The sequence below is a fragment of the Nyctereutes procyonoides genome, unplaced genomic scaffold (assembly GCF_905146905.1).
Source record: "Nyctereutes procyonoides isolate TBG_1078 unplaced genomic scaffold, NYPRO_anot_genome, whole genome shotgun sequence".
Lineage (NCBI taxonomy): Eukaryota > Metazoa > Chordata > Mammalia > Carnivora > Canidae > Nyctereutes > Nyctereutes procyonoides.
The window spans coordinates 32,874,797-32,896,881 of record NW_026575051.1 but is presented as its reverse complement, the minus strand read 5'-3'; the positions used below and the strand labels follow the sequence as shown (position 1 = coordinate 32,896,881).

The 22,085-nt window shown below is 37.9% G+C and overlaps 1 protein-coding gene across 2 annotated transcripts in view; it reads left to right on the top strand.

The window, feature by feature from the left end:
- The window catches only part of COL9A1 (collagen type IX alpha 1 chain), an 89,714-nt gene that overhangs the window by 53,972 nt on the left and 13,657 nt on the right, over window positions 1–22,085 (top strand). For both annotated transcript variants that reach the window (XM_055330214.1, XM_055330215.1), the window contains 15 exons: window positions 1,040–1,093; window positions 1,222–1,275; window positions 1,411–1,464; window positions 1,838–1,891; window positions 2,883–2,927; window positions 4,003–4,056; window positions 4,162–4,215; window positions 10,916–10,969; window positions 11,584–11,655; window positions 12,226–12,261; window positions 12,948–12,992; window positions 14,563–14,595; window positions 17,865–18,011; window positions 18,239–18,293; window positions 20,699–20,887. In XM_055330214.1, the coding sequence (XP_055186189.1) occupies window positions 1,040–1,093; window positions 1,222–1,275; window positions 1,411–1,464; window positions 1,838–1,891; window positions 2,883–2,927; window positions 4,003–4,056; window positions 4,162–4,215; window positions 10,916–10,969; window positions 11,584–11,655; window positions 12,226–12,261; window positions 12,948–12,992; window positions 14,563–14,595; window positions 17,865–18,011; window positions 18,239–18,293; window positions 20,699–20,887 (1,000 nt within the window). The remainder of the gene's footprint in view (window positions 1–1,039; window positions 1,094–1,221; window positions 1,276–1,410; window positions 1,465–1,837; window positions 1,892–2,882; window positions 2,928–4,002; window positions 4,057–4,161; window positions 4,216–10,915; window positions 10,970–11,583; window positions 11,656–12,225; window positions 12,262–12,947; window positions 12,993–14,562; window positions 14,596–17,864; window positions 18,012–18,238; window positions 18,294–20,698; window positions 20,888–22,085) is intronic.

The window sequence follows — 22,085 nt, the reverse complement described above, 5'->3', positions numbered from 1 at the left end:
ATGAAGCCCTAGAGTATGTGGTAGAGGTAATGCATGTAAGAGAATCTTAGAGGCAGGTTGATCTGGAAAGCCATTCTGGGTGGGAAGGGCAGCAGAGTACAGGTGAGAAGAGCACTGTTGGTGGTGATAGGGCCGGAGGGGTGTCTTGTCATAGGGACTGTTACTGCCTGGCTTGGAAAGTTTCTGTTGAGAAGATGAAATTGAATAGATAAGGTAGGATCACATTATGGAAAGTATTTAATGCCAGCGTGAGCTTTTTGAACTGATCTTGTAGCAATAGGAAGCCATTTGAGGTTTTAGAGTAGTCTTGCAATTCAACAAAAGCTTTATTTTAGGAAGACACATCCTCTCATCTATTACCACTTATGCCATTAGTCAACATTGGCCAGATAATTTTGACAAAAACCACTATTATTGCCATGGAGAAAAGATTGGCAACTGACCCAAACCTTAACCCACCATGATAGTGAGTTTAGCTGATAGTGTAGACATAGTTACTGATGTTAAGGTTACCTACAGTATGGATCTTAATTTTATTATACCTATAAATCCAGAGAGCACAGAAGCTTTACACACTTAAAATGAAATCAAAAGACATGCAGATCTCTTTTATCTCTATGGCAATATAAATTTTTAAGACAATGTAATTTTTATAAAAAAATTTCTTGAGCTAGGCATCCATGAGAGAGAAAAGCACCCAATGAAAGAGCAGTCAGGCAATATGGATGGTGTTTTTTTTTAAGATTTTATTTATTTATTCATGAGAGATAGAGAGAGAGAGGAGAGAGAGAGAGAGAGAGAGAGAGAGAGAGAGAGAGAGAGAGAGAGAGAGAATGGCAGAGACATAGGCAGAGGGAGAAGCAGGCTCTATGCAGGGAGCCTGATGTGGGACTTGATCCCGGGTCTCCAGGATCACACCCTGGGCTGAAGGCGGCACTAAACTGCTGAGCCATCCAGGCTGCTCAGGATAGTGTTTTATAGTTCCAAAAGTTTATCAAATAGCTTTTGTTTATATTAACAACATTTTATTTTCATATAGGGTGATCAAGGACAGCGAGGACCTCCAGGAGAAATAGGTCCCAAGGGAGATAGAGTGAGTTCAAATTAGTGTTACTACAAACTTTTTGGTGTCCTCTGCTGATTATGCTTATCTCTTTGATGTGTCCTAAGTGTTGTGATAAATGGGCATATCTTGACTATCTTTTCCCTTCTGCTTTGCAGGGGCCTCAAGGTTCTAGAGGAATTCCTGGCCTCCCTGGGACCAAAGGAGACACGGTATATCCTTAGCCATAATCATCAACCACATTTTTCAAAGTGATTATTAACTGGTAACAAAACTTTAGAAAATAATTAAGGGAAGAAGAATGTGAATGTTTCTAAGAGACAGTGTGTTTCTTTGTTTGTCTTTAGGGCTTGCCAGGTGTGGATGGCCGTGAAGGGATACCTGGAATGCCTGGAACAAAGGTAGCTGTGTAGCCCTGGCCAACAGCATTTCCATTTCTATATTACTGGGAGATTTACTTAGCTGGGTTTGGCTTTTTTCCTCCTTTTAGTTTTTTCATCAAGTGTCAACTCAAAATACTATTAGAATAGTATGTTTGTTTACTTGGTTTTAGGAACTCAGTAGAATTGCCCTGTCAATGAAAGTAGCTGAAAGAGATTGTGTATTTTGATTAAATTTATGTCCTAAATCCATCCTCCCTCTTCCCTTGCCTTGAGCAGGATTATATTATAAAAGTGCATGTAAGGTCTTTTGTAGGGATAATCCTTCTATCCAGAAGCTCTGTGTCCTTTCTTTTCACACAGGTTCATGATGAAATAAAAACTTCTTTTTCAGGGTGAACCAGGGAAGCCTGGGCCTCCTGGTGATGCGGGATTGCAGGGCTTACCTGTGAGTATTTGGGTCTTTAAATATTTATTGGTTTAGCTACCTATTTGGAAAACATGAATTTTAGGGAGAAACAAATAAATTGATAAGTTCTGGGGAAGATATATGATGCTTTAATTTTACATTTTTACATTTTGTATTTTTTCCTGAATAATGAACTATTTCTCTAATAACCATACTAAGCTTCAATTTTGTATTCTGCGTTCCTCTTGTCTCTTTAGTTCATTCAATATTTCTTATCTTTTTACTAACCCTGAGCTGTGGGCCAGGATCACGTACTCATTCCTCCTTTTAACCAGTTCTGAAGCTCTAGTTAGCAAAGTTGAGCCATAAGAGGGTTGAGAGTATGCTCATGGAACAATGTGAGGTATAAGATACCATTGTTTTGATTGTGTGCTGTTTTAAATTATTCACATTGGTGTCTCCCTGCATTACTGTGGCTAGGGGTTAACGTGGATTATACAGATGTATTCTTGGAGACACATGTTTCAAGGTTATACTTGGTAATTTGAGGACTGGCTTTAATTTATTATGATATCTGACAATTTAAAATAATCAGAGAACATTAGGACTCCCAAGAGTACCAAGTTTTAGTTAAAGCCAGCATTCTCCTGCCTTACTGTTTTTCTACTTAAGGGTTAGCGTTTCAATAGGCCCTGTTTTGTTATTCTGTTCAAGGAGTCATACTGCTAGGAGCTCCCACTGACTGGATTATAATTTGGAAGCTCATGCTTGAAAAATAACTTTGGTGTAGAGGTAGGATTTGCCTGAGGGTGTTCATAGCTAACAAGCTAGATAGAGTAAAGTAATGCCTTCTAAACTGTGGGTAGTTCTATAACCATTCAGAATTTGGAAAGTAGGAAGAATCTCCCTCACACTAAAGCTTTGGTGTCATCATGACTCCGACAGCCCCTCGGCAGTGGGCAGTGGGCATGGCATCTCCCAGATTCTCAGATGAGGTGATTCAACCCATGTCCTGTGTGCCCTCTTTTAGGGTGTACCTGGAATTCCTGGTGCAAAGGGTGTTGCTGGTGAAAAGGTAAGAGATGAAAACTTTTTAATTAAAACTTGTCTCTATTTCTTTATGTTTTCATTAATATGTTCTATTTATCATTTTTAGTAGTTCCAAGCTGCTTATTTTATTTTATCCTAAAGAGAAATAAGAAAGGCTTTAAGGCTTCAAATGCTAACCTCTTTCCTAGCTGCAGAAAGAATACTTTGACAAAGTGTCGCTGATTAGACTTCCTTCCTGAAGTGTCATCCTTTGCCAGTATAAAACAGAAAGTATTACTGCTCTTTGCCAGTTAAAATAAGGAAATTAAGCTATAGAAATTATGTCAGTGAATATTACTAACATGATTTTGCTTAAACTAAAAAGATATTAGACATTTTGTTCTCAGTCTGATCAACCAGCGCTTGTATCACAGCGTTTAAAAACAACAGGTGAAAGAAAAACTAAAGGGATAAGATATAGCTTTACTTTAAATAAAATATATAAAATTTGAATAACATAGAATTTGGTCACTACAAGGTTATATGGCTACAGCTCTCCAATTACCGAGGTCCACAGTGTCTTTAGCAGAGATAGTCCCTCATAAGTGGATAAGTGGATTATGAGAGATTGACGGTGGAGCTGGCACCCCGAGACGTGTGCTTTCCTTGGAGCTTGCTGGCAGGGTCCTCTCAACAGCACATCTTATTCCACATGTTAACAGGATTCTTTTTCATTTTAGTAGTGTCATTGTGAGGTTAAAGGGCTCAAAGAAGTTTGTTGGAGATAGAAATAGTAAAGGAAAGACATATAGGATTAATATTGTGGAGAAAGAAAAATCTTCATAGTATATTCTTGTCTGGGTAAAGACCTTCATTTTTGAACATTTTTTGATACCTTTATCATACTTCTGGGAATAATAGAACAGTATTCTGAATCTGAAGAACTTTAATGTATCCACCAAGAAGGAGATTCTATACTCTCCCAAATTCTCAGTGTGAAATTGGGAAAATAATGCTATTTAGGTGTAAGAAATGCCCAGTCTGGGTAAGACAGGGTGATGATTATGTTTACTTGCATAATTAAATGCTGCATTACTTTGAATGTTGCATTTTACTTTTAGGGTAACACAGGTGCTCCAGGGAAGCCTGGTCAACTGGGGAATTCAGGCAAACCGGTAAGATGACATGGGTTACCTTTCCTTATGTTATCACCTGTTGTTATCACTAAGCAAAAAATTAAGGAGTTTTAACTTTTTCTTTCCCCGCCTTTCTCATAACAGGGTCAACAGGGGCCTCCAGGAGAAGTGGGACCTCGAGGACCTCGGGGGCTTCCTGTGAGTACTCCTTTTCTGTAGAACCTTCCTAAGTGCCTTCTCAGGGTTTTGCTGGGCGTCCTTCTAATCATTTATTCATTTATCCATGTATGCTTCCTGAAGTTTCAGTATGTGTTAGTTAAGAGAGACAGTGAAATGGGAATGCTATTCATATATACAATCTGCTTTTTTAAATTCAGAAGGTGGAAATAAAACTTAAAAAAATTTAAAAATATTTTTAAAAAGCAAGATGACCCTTTTTGGCTCTCATCTCATATTGAAAGAAATATTTTAATGTGGTTAAAAAACACCTTTACTGAGATATAATTCATATACTATATAATGTAACCATTTAAAGTATATGATTCAATGATTTTTAGCATATTTATGGAATTATGCAACCATTACCATAGTAAATTTTAAAACATTTTCATCTTTCAAAAAAGAAACTGTGTCCACTTGCAGTCACTCAACATTTCTCCCCAATTCTCTCAGCCCTAGTCAACCACTAACCACTTTCTGTCCATGTAGATTTACCTGTTCTAAAAATTTCTTATAAATGGAATCATACAGTAGGTGAGTTTTTCAGTGATTGGCTTCCTTTAGCATGCTTCAAGGCTTACCTGTGCTGTAGCATGTATCAGTTCTTCATTCTCTTTTATTGCTAACTAATGTTCAGTTGTATGGATATGTCACATTTCCTTCATTCTTTCATCCACTGATGGACATTTGAGTTGTTTCCACTTTTTGACTATTATGAATAATGCTGCTGTGAACATTTTTCTACAAATTTTTGTTTGGACACATGTTTTTATTTCTCTTGAGTAGAATACCTAGGAGTGGAATTTCTGGGTCCCATGGTAACTAAGGTTAATCTTTTGAGAAACTGCCAGACTTCTTTTAGTATGAGTTTGTAAATGTGTCTGTTTTGCAGCCCATAGAGCAATGTTTATTTTTTCACTAGATACACTTTAACCTTTGGAGAGAAACTGATTAGGAAATGAAACATTATGTATTTAATGTTAACTTTAAAAAATTCTCTCTGGCCTTCATTTTAAGTTCTTATTTTCAAAATCTGCTGGGTAACAAAAAGAACTCCTAAGAGAGAATACAGCAGCATTTCCAAATATTGTTGTTATTTCATTTAAAGCATTTCATGAGCTTGATGAATAATGATTTTCATGTTTTAAGGGAGTGAAATATTCCAGACGTCTTGACATGAGACACTTCTCACAGGTGTTTTGTCAACTGACCTCTATCAGGTGGTTTCCAGAAGTTTCTCTGCAGCCAAAGAAACTAGCTACTTCTCCTCATAATCCTCCTTGCTCACTTAGAGCTCACTTCTCCTTTTCTTCTATCTTGCTTGAAGCCTGTGAATTTTTAATTAAAATACTTCTAAAAAATTGCCAAGGCAATGAGTTTATAGCTAGATCATATTCCTATAAAAATGAAGATGCTACATGACTGGTCCAGAAAGATTCAACAGTGTGGGAGAGGGGCTATTAAGTCTGAGATTCACTTTATAAAGAGCAGAGAGCAATAAAATTGAAGGGACACCTGCTGTATGTTAGGACCATGCACTGAACATAAAAAGTGACTCAGTAGAGATAGCTTGGCCCATCATTGGTTAAGTGCATAGGATGTATAAAGAATGAGAAGTAGAACTGCAGGAGGAAATGGGATGGGGGGTGTTAAGTTCTCTCAGGTGAGAGGAGGCAGTTCTATTATGCCTATGTAAGCTTTGAGCCTGATTCAGGTTTTAGTTTTTTTGAGTTTCTATAAATGTCCAGATCCTCATTGCTCCCATCACTGTGGCTCAAAGCCTTGGTGTTCTTCTTCCATCATGTTTTTGATCTCCAACATGACCTGACTGATTCAACTACCTCCTTTTTCAGGTCTCTTATATTTGACTCTTTTTTTCTAAGCCCACCTCCACCATCCTGGCTCAGATCATCAGCTGCTGCTTGGATTATCAGGTGTCTCTTGATTTGCCTTCCCAGCTGATCTTTCCTTTCCCTGGTTCTTCATTCCCCAGGACTCTACCCTAGAACTCCAGGAGGGTTCCCATGATCAAGGTGACAAATAAGTTTCAAACAGAATTTCAAAGGCCTGGGGAATGGCAGCAATCTCAGTCTTCACACATTGCCATATTGGTCTTTTCAAAGTACAGCTTCTATCATCACTTCTCTTCTTTATTTAAAAATCTTCAAGGGATTTCCACTGGCAATAAAAGAAAGTACCAAATCTTAAACCGTCTGTTTATCCCCTAGTCTTATGTATCACTTCTGCCTGGCTCAGAGCCTGTGCTCAAGTCAAACTGGACTCCATGCTAATCTCCAACGTCTCTGTGCTTCTCAGCCTGCTTGTATTCTCCTGTGGTACTGCCCTTAAGTGGCGTTCTCTGACTCAACATCCCATATACTTTCTTAGATGTAATTGAAATGTTAATTCGACAGTGAAACCATCTCTGGTTATGCCCTATCCACCAAGTAGATGTGTTCCCTCTTTATTCTGAAACCCTGTAACCCTGGCCTCTTTTTTGCTCCATGCTGTGGAATCTTCAGGGAAGCAGGGACACCTCTGACCACTGTTGTCTTCCCTACATATCTTCATTTAGGGCCTGTTCCAAGGTGGTGCTCAATAAATATTTCTTAAAATGAATTGAATTGGAGGTATAATAAATCTTGCTATACTGCTTATGTTAGTAATAATTGACTTCTCACCTACTATAAATTTTACAGAAAAGTGTCATTAGAGGTTATAAGTATTATGGTTCTGGAGCAGAGTTTTAACACCAAATCTACTCACTGAAAAATGCATTTATTCTTTCATTTTACATCATTAAATTTAGTTTCATAGATAAATTCACACATTTTCAACTATTCCTTACAAGTTTTATCAGTTTTTCCTGCAAATGTCAAGTTGAAAAGCTGAGTAGAAGAAGCAAAAACCTATTTCTATTGTGTTCTACTAATGGACCAGGGCTAATTGGAGCATGTCTTTGAAATTAAGTGGTTTTTCCTTTTCAAACCATTGTTCTAACACCTTTGGCCAGTGCCACAGCAAAACATATTGGAGTTTTTTTTTTTTTTTTTTTGTCACCTCCAGTGATTACATGTGAGCACATATCTTTACCACTTGGATCGTGCTTCTGGTTTTCTCAGTCACACTCTACTGGTTTATACCTGGATCTGAGTGACTCCTCAGCAGGAGAATGGCTGGGGCCTTGGATACAGTGGCACCTGGTCCATTTCCCTCTTTTAGGCTTCCCAGAACTTGCCAGGGTTTTGCTGAGTGAGTTGTGTTTGCTCTGCTATCATGTTTCTGATTGGGATGAGTGCCATGCTGATCTACTTCCAGTTTTCTGAAGATTATATACTCTTGGAGTACAGAATCCTCCCTCATTTTCTCTTGAAGTCCCATCCTCACCCTACTGCCAACAGTTCTGAGTACAGAGGTCCCCATATGGTGTGTTGTTGAATGATTCAAACTGCATTCCTGTGCCACCCAGGCCATGGAATATTATCCCTGTCAATAATTTGTGAAGCAGCTGTGATGGTTATAGATTTTGATCTGCCTCTGTGTGTGAGAGAATATTTAAACCTACATCAGAGAAAAATACAAACTCTACAATTCTGTAAAATGAAATAGATTTTTAAAATATCTTTGTGGCAAGCCTAAAAATTCTAAAAATTATTGTAGTAGGACTAATATGATCTTCCGATGTTAATATGAAGATATGTTTGTAAAAGCAACAATCTGTAGAAATCATAATTGATCTTTTGGGTTAATCAGCATCCTTTTTCCCAGAGAGAGGCACTTAAGTATAAAATTCAGACTAAGTATAATGATTTATAATTTCTCACTTCTAAAATTAGCATGGTACTAAGAATAATGTTCATTCTTCAGCTAGTTAGCATTTTGGGTAATCAGGCAAATACAACCACCATCACAACCTAGAGCACAATGGAATAAAATCTGAATTTCTTTTTTTGTGAAATACTTATGACAACACAAGTATAATGAAATAGATTTTTTTCTGTGATATTTTAAAAGTCTAGTAATTCCACTTTGAAAAGGAGACTTCCAAATGATATTATTTGTATTTATTGAAATGGGTTTTACAAAATAGCTCCTAGTATTTGTTTATAAAGAAGGTGCCTTCTTGGGGTGCCTGCGTGGCTCAGTCGGTTAAGCAACTGACTTTTGACTTCCCCTTAGGTTTTGATTTCAGGGTTGTGAGATTGAGCCCTTCATAAGGCTCTGCACTGGGGGTGGAGCCTGCTTGGGATTCTTTCTCTCCCTCTGCCCCTGCCCGCTCCCTCTCTTAAAAAAAAAAAAAAAGAAGAAGAAGAAGAAGATTGCTTCTTGGTGATCAGGGGTCTTGACAGAAACTGGAGAAATGAGGACTAGAGACTTTTTTGTTTGTTTGTTTTTGTTTTGCCAAGAGCAACTTGTGCTTTTAAAGAAACTTGGGAGCTTTGAAAGGTAAAGAACATTTCATTAAACATTTGATTAAAAAAACAATTTTGACTGATTTCTATAGTTCTTGGGTAAAACCTTGGATAAAAATAATAACTAATGTTTTCATAGTGTTTACTATGCTTCAGACACTGTTCTAAGTGCTTTATATATCTATTACATCCTCTCAAAAAACCTATGAGATAGGAACTGTTTTTATCCCCACTTTACAGGTGAGGAAACTGAGGCACAGAGGTGAATTTGAGGGGCTGGAGTTGGCTGATGAATGGTGGGGCCAGGCTTCAGACCTGGCAGTGGGGCTCAGTGCCTGTGGCCTCATCTCCACCCACCCATGCCTCGACAGTTCAAGTCAAGGCTCTTCAGCATGGTTTTTATTTAAAGTTAGCTTGCCCAATTCTAATGGTACAAGATATATTTAGCAAATTTTAAATTTTTATGTTTATGGAGTCAACATAGTAATGAGAAGTTAACAAAAGCCTAAGTAAAGCTGGTGAAGACAAATGAACACAACATAAACCCAAACAGATTCCTGAGTTTGACCTCAGAACCACAGAATAAGAATCTAGGGGAGAGAAGGGAAGCTAGAAGGAGGAACAGGGAGATGGAGTGGTGGAAGACATCTAGTGAAATATATTTCCAAAACACTCTGGAGCATTTTGATGCACAGCCACAGTTGGGAATCACTGAGAGAGGGTTAGTTAGTTTCCCTTCCAATGACTATTAATTTCTCTTTGAATTAAAGTCATATTAACCCAATACCTTTAGGATCTTAATTATGATGCAGTTCAGAAATTACTTGAAAATGCCAACAGAGCAGATATGCTGAAGAAAATCTGTTTTGAACTTTCAAATGGTGGGCTAACTTAGTGGGGCAAAACCCAATGTTTATGGATAGAAGAATCTATCACAGTGGCTGGTTATCATCTAGTCTTACATCTTTCAAGTGCCCATCCTCATAGAACACTGCCTTAGGCTTCGAAGCTGCTCACAAGGGTTAAGCGCCAGTGTATTGTATCATTCAAACTTACATACTAGACAGGTTGCTTATATATAAAAATTTTGGAAAGTATTTAAGAGCATTTCATTTAAATCACCTCTAAGTCATTTGAAACAACTACCACTTAATTATAGCTCAAACTAGAGACTTGTAATTTGGCAGACATTTTTTTATCCTGTAAAGAAACTGAAAGTTCAGAAGGATTATGGATTTTGACACTTGGTTCAACTTAGAGACAAATGAATAGCATATGGGCCAGATCAGGATAGTCTTAGCAGAAGCATTTATAAATAACAAGAAATAATGTGAAGTTGTCATATCATTTTAAAGTAAAATGAACTCCAAAGACTACTTTCCTTTTTATAAACACCATCCAGGAAATGTGATTATTTATCCAATAACCTCATGTTAAGTTTAGTTGAATATGTGTTAGAAATAAAACAAGCTTTTGTCAGACTGCATAAAACTGTATGAGGTTCTTGGGGAAAGAAATTGAAGAATTCATGTGTCTCCTTTTCTCAAAGGGCTTCGAGTTTCAAATAAAGAATTGAAATTGGCTCGCAAAATGATATATTGCTTTTGGTGTATTTTCATTATAAACTGTACTTTCAAAGTTTATTTAATCTCTTAAGACATGTTTAGAACAAGAATGAGTAGAACAAAGAATTTTGTATGTCAGAAACTTTGTAAATTTCTATTATCTCTTTTTGAAGTTGCATTAGTAATTTAAAGGCAAACATCTCTGTCTTGTTTTTCTTTTTTCCCCACTCTTTTGCAGTTCAAGATTATTTGCCAGATGCTGCTTTAAAATATCCTGTAGACCTGAAACTTACTCTCTGTTTTAGGCATTAGGTGGAATTCCAAATTGATATACCTATACCTCAAGAACAAAATCTAAATGAAAAGATAAAACATGTATTCAGATAACCATAATATAAGTTATATCATGATTTAGATGCTGAAAATTACTGTGACTTCACATAATTTAGCAGACATCATTTTTGTCCAATGGGCTATAATCACAAGGAACAGCATTAACACGTTCATCAAAGGATAAACACTGGGGAGGCTATAGGCATTTTGTGTAAAGATCTCTGCCTTCAGGAGAAGATAGGGAAAATACTTTAATGACTTGTGTACTTAAACAAAAACCTAAGTAGAGTGTTATTTTACTGATATAGTAATTAAGCATTTGAGTTTTGGCAAACTATCCAGTTGACAGGCATATTTGTGTTTTTCCAGGGCAATAGAGGGGAAGTAGGACCAGTGGGACCCCCAGGACTACCAGGTAAACTGGTAAGTAATATTTCTAGTCTCCAGAGGTTTATTTGCTTTATAAAAAACACAACCAATTTTTAAAAATAAGGAAGGAGAAAAGAACAATGTATAAAGGGTGATCTAATCATCTTTACTTGATTTCTCTTATTATGTGAATGTGTGAAAATGTAAATGTAATATTTCAAATTATATCTAGGATACTCTCAGAGGGTATTTTAATCAGTGTGGTTTGTAGCATACATTTTGAAATCAGGAGAGACATGAAGTGGTACATTTGGCCTTTGGTTGTTCTTGGAATTGAGGAGAAGTATGCGTGAATGCTGCCTTTTACTTCTTGAGCAGTGCTTGTTTACACAGTGAGAGAAGTCCCATTGCAGGGACTCCACTGAAAGAGCCCACTGTTGAGAAGGACTGCAAGCCCAGGAATTGAGAACCTCAGAGATGGGACAGAGGGGTGGAGGGACTGGCCTATTTTTTCCTGAGAGTGTGAGAGACAGGGAGATTTGAGGAGCAGAGTTAAACCAACCACAGTGCATTTATTTTAGACAGGAGTCAACACACCCAACGTTTTTTTCTGCCTTGTGTGCCTGCAGTGTTGCAGTGATTCTGGAGACACTGTGTTTGTCTTTCAGGGTTCTCTTGGTAGTCCTGGCCTCCCTGGCTTGCCTGGCCCCCCTGGACTTCCTGGAATGAAAGGTGACAGGGTAAGATATCTAGCCCCCCAAAAGGTTCTTATTGAGAAGGATGATTTTTAGTATACGGAGAAACCAAGGTTGCTTTTGGCATGGTGGAGATTTTTATAGCAATTCTCATAGACAGCTATCAAGAAAGGTGTCTAAATTACTGAGAGTTGAGATTAAGAAGCAAAAAAATCTAATATAGTAATTTGTTAGAAGGAAAAATTAAAAGTTGAGAAAAGTAAAAACTTCAGTTGTAATCATACTTCCTGTTTAGTTTTAAATTTACATCCCTACCAAATTTTATGTAGACATAATCAGAGAATACCCATGTTGCCAGCTTTTGGACAATGGTCAGTTTCTCCAGGTCTTACCTGACTGTTGTTAGGTTATCCTGATTTTTTTTTGTTTTTTAAATAGATTCCGTGCCCAGCATGGAGCCCTGTGGTTGTTGTGAGGACAAGAGCAAGTCCTAATCTGTTGCATTATTCATAATTGCTCTTATCTACCAGCTTGATAAGGGAAGTTGGTTCATTTGAAATTATATAGTTGAAAATGTCAAAATACTGAAAAAGTGTTATGTTTTATTCATTACAGGGAGTAGTTGGTGAACCTGGTCCAAAAGGTGAACGGGTAGGTCCTATGAGAAGAGTATGGGATGCAGTCAGTGTTGTGCATGAATGTGCCTCAGCAGCAGGGGTACTTACCAGCCGGTTTATGGGTTCTAGTTAAAAGATGAGGCTAGCAGTGTTTCTCAACGTGCTTCATAGTGAGTGAAATCTAGAGTTTAGTTTGGTCTATAACCTTACCTACTATTTTAATATGCTGGAGCTGATGATGGCTCTGCCTCCAAGACTACACATGGAAAAGAGTGTCCCTGGCCCTCATTCACCAGATTGGTTGACCTGGGACTGATGGAGCCTTCTGTAGCCACATCATCATATTTTGAGGTTTTCTGTATTAAGACCTTAACAAATAAACTATGAATATGAATTAGAGTCAGTCCTTTCTCTGGGTTCCTCTTTCTACAGTTAAAGCCTTTCTTCAGGGATTAGTTAATTACACAAAATTGCTGGATACAAGCATTAATCCTTAAATTTAGAAAAAACTTAACCTTACCTTCTGTCTTTTCTCTAGGCTCTTTTCTGATTTGGACTAAGCACTGACAGCTAGATTGAAAAGCGATTGAGAGCATTTCGAATTTCTGCATGATCTGGGGGGCGCTGTGGGCACTTAGTAATGCTTATCAATGTTGACTGGTTAAAACTGAGGCAAGGAACTAAGAATTAAAAAATGTGACTTTTAATCTTAATTTTTAGGGTTCCTCTGGTGAAGAAGGTGAAGCAGGAGAAAGGGGTGAACTTGTAAGACATTTGGTTCTGGTTAATGATGAGCTGTACTGATTTCTAATTAATCAGAAATGTAATTTTTCTTTTCTTTGATACTGCTACCCTTGCTGACTTCTTCAGTGGCTATGGTGTTTCTTATGTAAACCAATTAATGACTCCCCAGAAGTGCAGCCAAGTTCAAGTAAAGCAGAGGGTAATCACCCCAAAATTGATAGACGTGGCTTTAAGGCTTTGGAGAACAAGGTGTTCTCTTATGGATGGTGACTTTCTTGTGGCTTTACAGCTAGACATTCAAAGTGATTCTTATATGACTATAGAAAGTCTATAAATAGTGCCTGTTGTGGAAACAAAATTAATTTTATTATTGTTAGAAAGCTGTGGCTCACAAGTTTGACTGTGGGTATTTTCCATGGTCTAAAAGCTGCCAAAGAAGTGACCTCTGTCTCCAGAGGATGCTACTGCTAAATATCCCGGAAGGAAGGAAGAATGAGAAAAAATTATCTTTACTGCCAGAACTGTTAGATCTGCTGGCTCATCTTTATGATTTTGACACAACCTAACATGACCTAATGTGTAAACTTAAGTTTGGTCCTTTGGCATGGTGCCAGTTCTCATAAAACAGTCCCAGAGAGCACTTAGGGCAGGAAAAAATTCTACTAATGTTGCTTTATTTTCAGGATTTAGAGCTAATATAAATGTAACATCTGAATTAGGCAAAGCTCTTTACCAAGTAAATTTGAAAAAAGATTATTTTATTTTCTGTTAAAAATTTTCATTTTATGGGCTAAGAGGATGTTTTAGATCATTGTTTGTAGTAGAGATGAACTGATTGAGCTGAATTCATATCTAGAATTAGGAGTGAGAGATTTCCTCTCTTAATTTTCTTTCTTAAGCATAAAATCATGCATATTTGATTTGATAGACGTTTGGGGATGAGTTAAAATACTATTAGAGGTTCAAAAATGAAGTCATTAGGTTTATTTTATTTCATTTTATAAACACAGGCTGTGAGAAAGTCAGTCTGGTTTTTTTTTTAAGATTTTATTTATTTATTCATGAGAGACACACACACAGAGAGAGAGAGAGAGAGAGAGGCAGAGACACAGGCAGAGAGAGAAGCAGGCTTCATGCAGGGAGCCTGATGTGGGACTCGATTCTGGGTCTTCAGGATCACGCCCAGGGCTGAAGGCGGCGCTACACCTTTAAGCCTCCCAGGCTGCCCAGACATTAGATTTAAATACCTACTGTGTTTTAAAACAGCATACTAGTTTAATATCTTTTGGCTAATGCATTTTAATTCTCAATACCTAGCATTTTAGATCTGGTTGGAGGCTTGTAGAGCTCTGATTCAAGCCCGTTATTTAACAGATAAGTTAGCCAAAGGCTAGAAGGTTACAAAGCTCACAAAGTTAAGTGAACTGGGACTAGAATCCAAATTTTGAATCTCATGATTTTCTGCAGTGCCAGAGTTCATCTTTGTATGGTTTTCTATAAATTTCAGCAGCACAATAATCTTTTAAATATTTTTAGTAAACCATCAAATGTGAATGCATTGTTCTAATATAATTTTGTTTTATTGATTTAGGGAGAGATAGGATTACCTGGACCAAAGGGATCTGTAAGTACAATGGACAATAATGGTATAAAAAATAAAAGTATCAATAAAGCTATAGAAAATGCAAGGTTCTTCTTTATGCAATCACTCTATAAAATTCAATTCTTAAAGGACTAACCTTCAAGGAAATTAATGTCTAAATTTATTATTTAAGTAATAGATTCATCCAAAGGGGAAAAAAACCCCAAACAACTCACAATAGTGTAAATGGATCTGCCTTTTGAATTAATCCACTCTAAATGAAGTTTTTATCACAAGTGTCTCAATGACTATACACGGCAATTTCTTTCACAAATTTTAAAAGAACTGACTTTCCCTTTGTGGTGACAGGAGTATAAATGAATTTCAGTGGCAGTCATACCATTGAAAATATTTCAGTAATTTTATTAACCTCCCGTGTGTTCTAGTTGGGGAAGCAACAAAGTCATAATGCATAAGAAAATATAATAGACAATTATTAAAGCTAGAAAATGATAATCTCATTTAATTCATCATTGTATAGACACTAAACTGATGTCCACAGAGATTAGATGTATTCAGAATTATAGAACCAATAGTAGGACCAATTGCTAGAATGAATTTAATAGAACCAAGTATAGAACCAGCTAGAGAACTAGCAAACCTGGGATGATTCACTAATTTAAAAGGAATGCATGTTTAATACAACAAGAAATTTAAGAAAGTATAAGGAGAAAAGATGAAGCTCAGACCTTAACCACAAATACCGCTACCACTGGCTCCCAGTTCATCTCTCAGTTCCTATTTCTGGAATCTTTTCCACCCTCTCTGCCCCTGTACAATGTTATTCTCATAGCAGCCAGTGTCATCTAGAAAAAAGATAAAGCCCATTATTTATCCCTCCTCTGCATAAGCCCTTCAGAAATAACATTTGATAGAATAAAATCTGACTTTTACTAAAATATACAAAGTCTTTGATGAAGTGGTCTCTGCCTTGCCAACTTCATCTCTACCTTCATCTGTTTGCAGTTGTTTTTACTTGGCATGCTGTTTAATGCCTTGTGTTTTCTCCTAGCCTGGAACACTCTTCCTCTTTCCTTAGAATAGCTGTCTCCTGCCTAGGCATTTAGCCCGGATCCTCAGCTCAACTCTCTCCCAGAGGATGCCGCATCCCAGACTTGGTTGCAGTGCCTACCCTGGGCTCTTTACATATCCCTGAGATGGAAACTATTATACTGTATTAACTCACCCGTTTACAAATTACCTCGAAACACCATTGACAGTCCCGGGCTTCAAGTAACATCTTTACACCTAAGAATCTTTGACAGAAAGGGTTTAGGATTGAGAAGAAATATAAAGAGTAAACCTTGATAGGATGTGGTAATAGAAATCCAATGTCACTATCTAGAAATAATCAGTGATGTTCAATGGTAGGAATTCAAGCTGTAAGAGGAAAAAGTGAATGAACAATGCAGTGATCAAAACGAGTTAAGTTCATTTAAATTTGGGTATATTACTAGGAATTAACTCTTGATTTATCACGTCCCTCCCTACCTCTTTCTTCTCTGACACTACCCATGTAATTCTGATGCAGCTGAAGTGTGTTGTCCCGAAGTCATGGGAAATGGTTACTAGCAGACACATGTTCACCTTGCTCAGTAATCTCAGTAGGGACAAATCTGATAGTAGGTGAAGTCTGTACCCCAGTTTCTACTTCAGTATACCACTCAATTGAGAAATTCTTTCCAAAGACCTGCAGTCCTTGAGATGTCCTGGCCATGTTGGTCCTTGATCTCTTCATCAAAAATGCCCCATCCCGTTTTCTAGCAGTATTTCAAACATTGTCAACAAGATGATAGACTGATTTAGTCTCCTTTGTTTTCTTCCAGTTCTTTAGTGCATTTGCAAATTCATTTTGGCTTCTCTGGGTTGTTTTAATAGTTGTTACAGTTTTACACTGTAGTCATCTGACAAGTCCAAACCCTCCACAGCACACCCTTAGCTCTCTCTTGTTGACAGCCAACAACAAAAGATGACAGCCATATTTTGCCAAGTCCTTTAAGCCATAATTTCTTCATAGAAACTATTTTGACGACTTAGATGAGTATCAGTTTTTTGCATAAAGAGAGATTTGAAAAAGCACACTTGCTGAGCTTTATTCCAATGTGTCTAGTGAAAACCCTGCCTCATCACCTTTTTTCCTTCAACTTAAAATATCTGTTTGAAGGAGTTAACTCTTTCTAAGAAAATGTTTTATATGAGAAAGAAGCAGGATTAAGTTGCCTTATAGACATTATCTTGAGCACTAGCACTCTCTTAATGCCTCCTGTCCTTTTATCTTCTCATTCTTATTCTATAAACAATGGCACATTGTAACTACTATTCCATAAATTCTACCAGCGGTAGCTTAACAGAAAGTCAATTAATTTAATCTCATTTTAAAGCAGTTCTTGTGGATGGGGACTTTTAAAAATGCTTTTAGTGGTCTGCTTTCAGAACAGAAATCTAACCAGTATATGCTTTTGTGCTAAGGAAATAGTTGGTTTACTTTTTAACTTCTGTATTATTTAGATTTTTAACTTCCGCAAGACTTAGATAAATTATGGACTCACTCATTGTTCCAGTATTTTAAGTGTATTCATTATAAGTGCAGCATTTTTTTTTAAGATTTTATTTATTTATTCATGAGAGACACAGAGAGAGAGAGGCAGAGACGCAGGCAGAGGGAGAAGCAGGCTCCATGCCGGGAGCCAGACATGGGACTCGATCCCGGGTTTCCAGGATCACGCCCTGGGCTGAAGGCAGGCGCTAAACCGCTGAGCCACCCGGGCTGCCCTAAGTGCAGCATTTTAAATGTATTTAGTTAATGTTAGTATTTTATAATTCCTCATTACATCTGCTTCTTCAAATTCTCCAGAGTGTTATAAAACTATTTTAGGGTTTCTGTATTGATGATACAAAGTAACATGTCTTGTATGAACTCAGTGGCTTTTTTTGTGGCCAGAGAAAGTTATCAAGTCTTATTAAAAACTAACTTGTTCTTAGGAAGTGGCTTAAAGTATAAAGAATGTAGTTTAAAAATGTCTTGTTGCAATTAACATTTTGAAACAATAACTGTACCAAAAAGAAAAGTTTTGAAAGACTTTACTTGAACTGGAAATCTCAGACACTGTGGCATTCTGTGTCTTTACCTTGAGAATTTGTAACCTCTGAACAAACATTTCTTGGCAAACCCAAAATTTCATGTAAGTCTTACTAAGCAGACACATTACTTGTGGATACCCCTGGTTTTATAATGTGCCATTTTGTTCTAGGTGGGTAACCCTGGGGAGCCTGGCTTGAGGGGGCCTGAAGGAAGTCGGGGGCTTCCTGGAGAGGACGGACCCAGAGGACCGCCTGGACCACGAGGTGTGCAGGGAGAGCAGGGTGCCACTGGCCTGCCCGGCATCCAGGGTCCTCCAGTGAGTAGTGGGCATTCCCTGGGGTTCCCCTTTGGAGACTATCTCACAGCACCAGAAGGGGTGGGGAGCCAGGCTAGCCCAGACAGCAGCTCCTCAGCAGTGTGGGCGAGTTCTCTTGTAAATCCAGCCACCTGGCCTCTTGCTGAGTCTGTCAGGTTACCATTTAACAATGTCTTCTTTATGGTTCTGTGTATAAACCGTCTTTTTTTTTTTTTTTCCTGTCTCAGGGTAGAGCACCAACAGATCAGCACATTAAGCAGGTTTGCATGAGAGTCATGCAAGGTAAATAAATCATAATATCTTGACTTTTCATGTGCTTTAAAGGTGGGAGATTTGGGGGATGCCTAGTGGCTCAGGGGTTGAGCCTCTGCCTTTGGCTCAGGTTATGATCCCAGGGTCCTGGAATCGAGTTCTGCATTGAGTTCCCTGCAGGAACCTGCTTATTATCCTTCTGCCTATATCTCTGCCTCTCTCTGTGTCTGTCTCTCATGAATAAATAAATTTTAAAAATCTTTAAAAAAGAAGGCCCAGAACTCAGAGTGGAAAAATATATTTGATAAAAAAATAAAAGTGAGAGGTTTTGAATAATATATTAATTGCTTTACCTAATTTGTTGTCACAGAATGGCATATTACCTCAAAGAAAAATGTTGTCTTTCTAGGTTAGCCTATTTTTAAAAAAGATTTATTTATTTATTTGAGAAAGAGAGAGGGGGGAGAGAGAGAAAGAGAGAGAGAGAGAGAGAATGCACACACAAGCAAGGGGAAGGGCAGAGGGAAAGGGAGAGAAAATCTTGAAAATCTTAAGCAGACTCCCATTGAGCATGGAGTCTCATGCAGGGCTGGATCTCAGGACCCTGAGATCATGACTTGAGCAAAACCAAGAGTCAGATGCCTAACTGAATGCATTACCCAGGTGCCTTTGGGTTAGTCTATTTTTGTTCTCAGTGGCTTTTTTGCATACATACCTGTATTTTTTTTTTTTTTTGCCAAGGAGGTTAATTTACAAGAAAGCACACATACCTGTGCACTTTTTCCCCCTTAGGAACACAGATTCTCAGGTATTTTCCCCCTCCTTAACATCCTTCCACCTAGTGTGTACCTGGTACTGATTCTGGCTCTCTCTGTGAGATAATCTTCACAATTATCTCTGTGAAGTAATTGACAGTCTTCATGCCCATAAGAAGCATAAAGGACATTATCTCTACTAATGTATCACATATGTAGAAAATCAGTAACTCGTATTTTACCCAAATGGTGATATATTTTTACATTTGCTAACCTTTATCTAAATTCATCTATGGAGAGATGCCTGGGTGGCTAAGTGGTTGAGTGTCTTCCTTCGGCTCGGGGTGTGATCCTGGAGTTCTGGGATCGAGTCCCACATCGGGCTCCCTGCATGGAGCTGGCTTCTCCCTCTGTCTGTCTCTCTGTCCCCCTCTCTCTCTCTGTGTCTCTCATGGATAAATAAATAAAATCTTAAAAAATTAAATACATCTATGGCTATAGCACTTGCTATTTGCCATAGCTGTTTTAGAATTGGTCTAGTTCTACTATCATATAGGAAAGGGAGAAACTGGGGAGACAGGAATTGGGGAGATCCTGCAAAATTGGGTCCTTCTAACAAATAATTTGGTTGGAACTAATTCTGTCACGATAAATACTCTTCTTTTGTATGCTCATAAGATAGTCTGATTCGTCTAGTACACTTGTAGAGTTTTCCAGGATGGAAGTGTCACTTCTATATTTGAAAACCAATATAAGTCTCTACTTGCAGACATTTAATCTTGAAAGGATATTTCAATTTTAAACATTACATCCCTAGAAAATCATAATTTTATGCTAACTCTTACTTACATAAGGCAAACAAGAATGTTCACATTTAAACAATTTTAAAATGTTGGTTAGAAATTTGTTTCCAATTCATAATCTCCTTCACACCTTTAAAAAATATTGCACTGGCATATTTCCCACAGAGTATTTTTATAGGAAAGTTTTCTTGCTTTTCATGGTTTCGTGGATGATTCTTAATCTATTTAATGGTTTCTGAGAAAGCCCACATAGTTATTAATTTTTAAGACAGACTGTGAACATTCCCACGAAGCAGGCTATTTTTAATGTCTGTTGTCTATTCCAAGCATGAAAAAACTTTTGAGAGGGGAATTTATAAGAAGTCGTGAATGCTCAGGATATTTTAGGTCACTCAGTATCTTCAAACTAAAGATGTGGGGCTAGGTCTCAAATGCTCTCTCAGTACTAATTCTGGACAATGTCCCTGGCTTTTAAAAAGCTTCTGGACATCCACTTTTACCTTTCTTTCCTAAGAAACTCATTTTCTTCCCGTCCTGGGTTTTCAGATAACCAGCCGAGACTCAGATGACACACTCATCCTTTGAGAACACTGCTCACCCGAAAGCCTTGCCGTGTATGTTTTTTTTTAACCCCCCTCCCCTTGTCTCAGAACAGCAGGACCAAATATATCCAGGGAGAGCTGAATAGAACAGCACCAGTGAAGCTTCTTGGCAGAAAGTCCATGGAAAAATGATCCAACTTTATTCACTTCTCACTACCAATTTTGAAGCTCTGGTGACACATATAGAAAAAGAGACACTTGAAATACCCCTTTTTCCTTTGAATTTACTTTCATGTTTCTGACTTCTCTGGGCTGTTTTGTTTATTATCTTTTAGAGCATCTTGCTGAGATGGCTGCTAGTCTCAAGCGACCGGACTCAGGAGCCTCTGGACTCCCTGGAAGGCCTGGGCCCCCTGGTCCCCCAGGACCTCCTGGAGAGAATGGTTTCCCAGGCCAAATGGGACTTCGTGGCCTCCCAGGCATTAAAGGCCCCCCTGGTGCTCTTGGTTTGAGGGGGCCTAAAGGTAAGGCATTTTGCCCAGGTGGAATAAAAGAACACACGCTGTCCTTTTTCAGATGTATCTATACATCCTTCCAAGCTCCAGATATCCTGTGAGATAAGGAGATGTATCATTCAGTGGTGATGGTAAAGATCAGGAAACTATTATACAACCTCCTCTTTAACTTGTTGTAGACAATAGGAGACCAAAAACTAGAATTAAAGTCCCTTGGTTTTTAGTACTGATCTCTTTCAGTTACCCTCTGCCTCAGTCATAGTTCAAAATAAACTTTACAGGATCTTATAAAGTTTAAAGAATGATCGTTCAGTGCTGTTTTGTTTTGTTTTGTTTTGTTTTAGAGTCTAAAATCATTGTAGAGGTCTTGGAAGGTGGCAACCAGCCTTAGACTGTTTGTATCCATTAACAGCATTTGTTAGCAGGTCATAAGACAAATTACATCATGAGTTGAAGCTGCCTCCCTCTTCTTTTAAAAAGTGACATTGGATATTTGGTTTTGATGGATTTTTTTCCGGCTCTGAAGTGCTATCGAACTTTCTTCCTTCTTTACCATGTGAGGGAATATGAGAAAGTTTGCTTCTTCCCCTTTTATTTAAAGCAAGTTGAGTCCTTAAAAATCAGTGTTTTGAAAAAAAAAATGTATCATGTGTTAGGTATTAAGCAGGACCTGCAGGAGGACTGGTTGCCTCACATGGTGTTTGCTCATTGAGGTAAGTATGTCAGCTGGGGCTGGTGTGTGTCCTGGATAATTTACAGAGAAGGCTAAACAAAATGAAGAATTTCTACATCATGAGTGACTGACCGCTTTCTAGGGAACTTCAGAAAGATATGGCGTCAGAAACAAGAGAAAGGATTTTTTTTAATGGTGGTGCTCCAATTAGGGATAAATATTATGGTGTGAAGGGTCAGAGGACAAGCAAGCTGCCTTTTTGGATCTATAAATGAATTGCTGATGTATTTGGCTAACGATGGTTTCAGCTGGAACAATTTTGTTAATTATATTTGATTTTTTTTTGGCATGTGCATTGCTGTATGTGAAAAAATGAACCCTAATTGGAGCCTCTTGTAAGGCTGGCACAATTTCCAAACTTTCAGAGGCTGGATAAAATCAAATATGGAGAGAGCTCAGAGCTCATCTCAAAGAGAACCGAGTAGTTTCTTTAAAAGAATCACATAGCCACTCATCTTTGTCCTACTTTTAGCT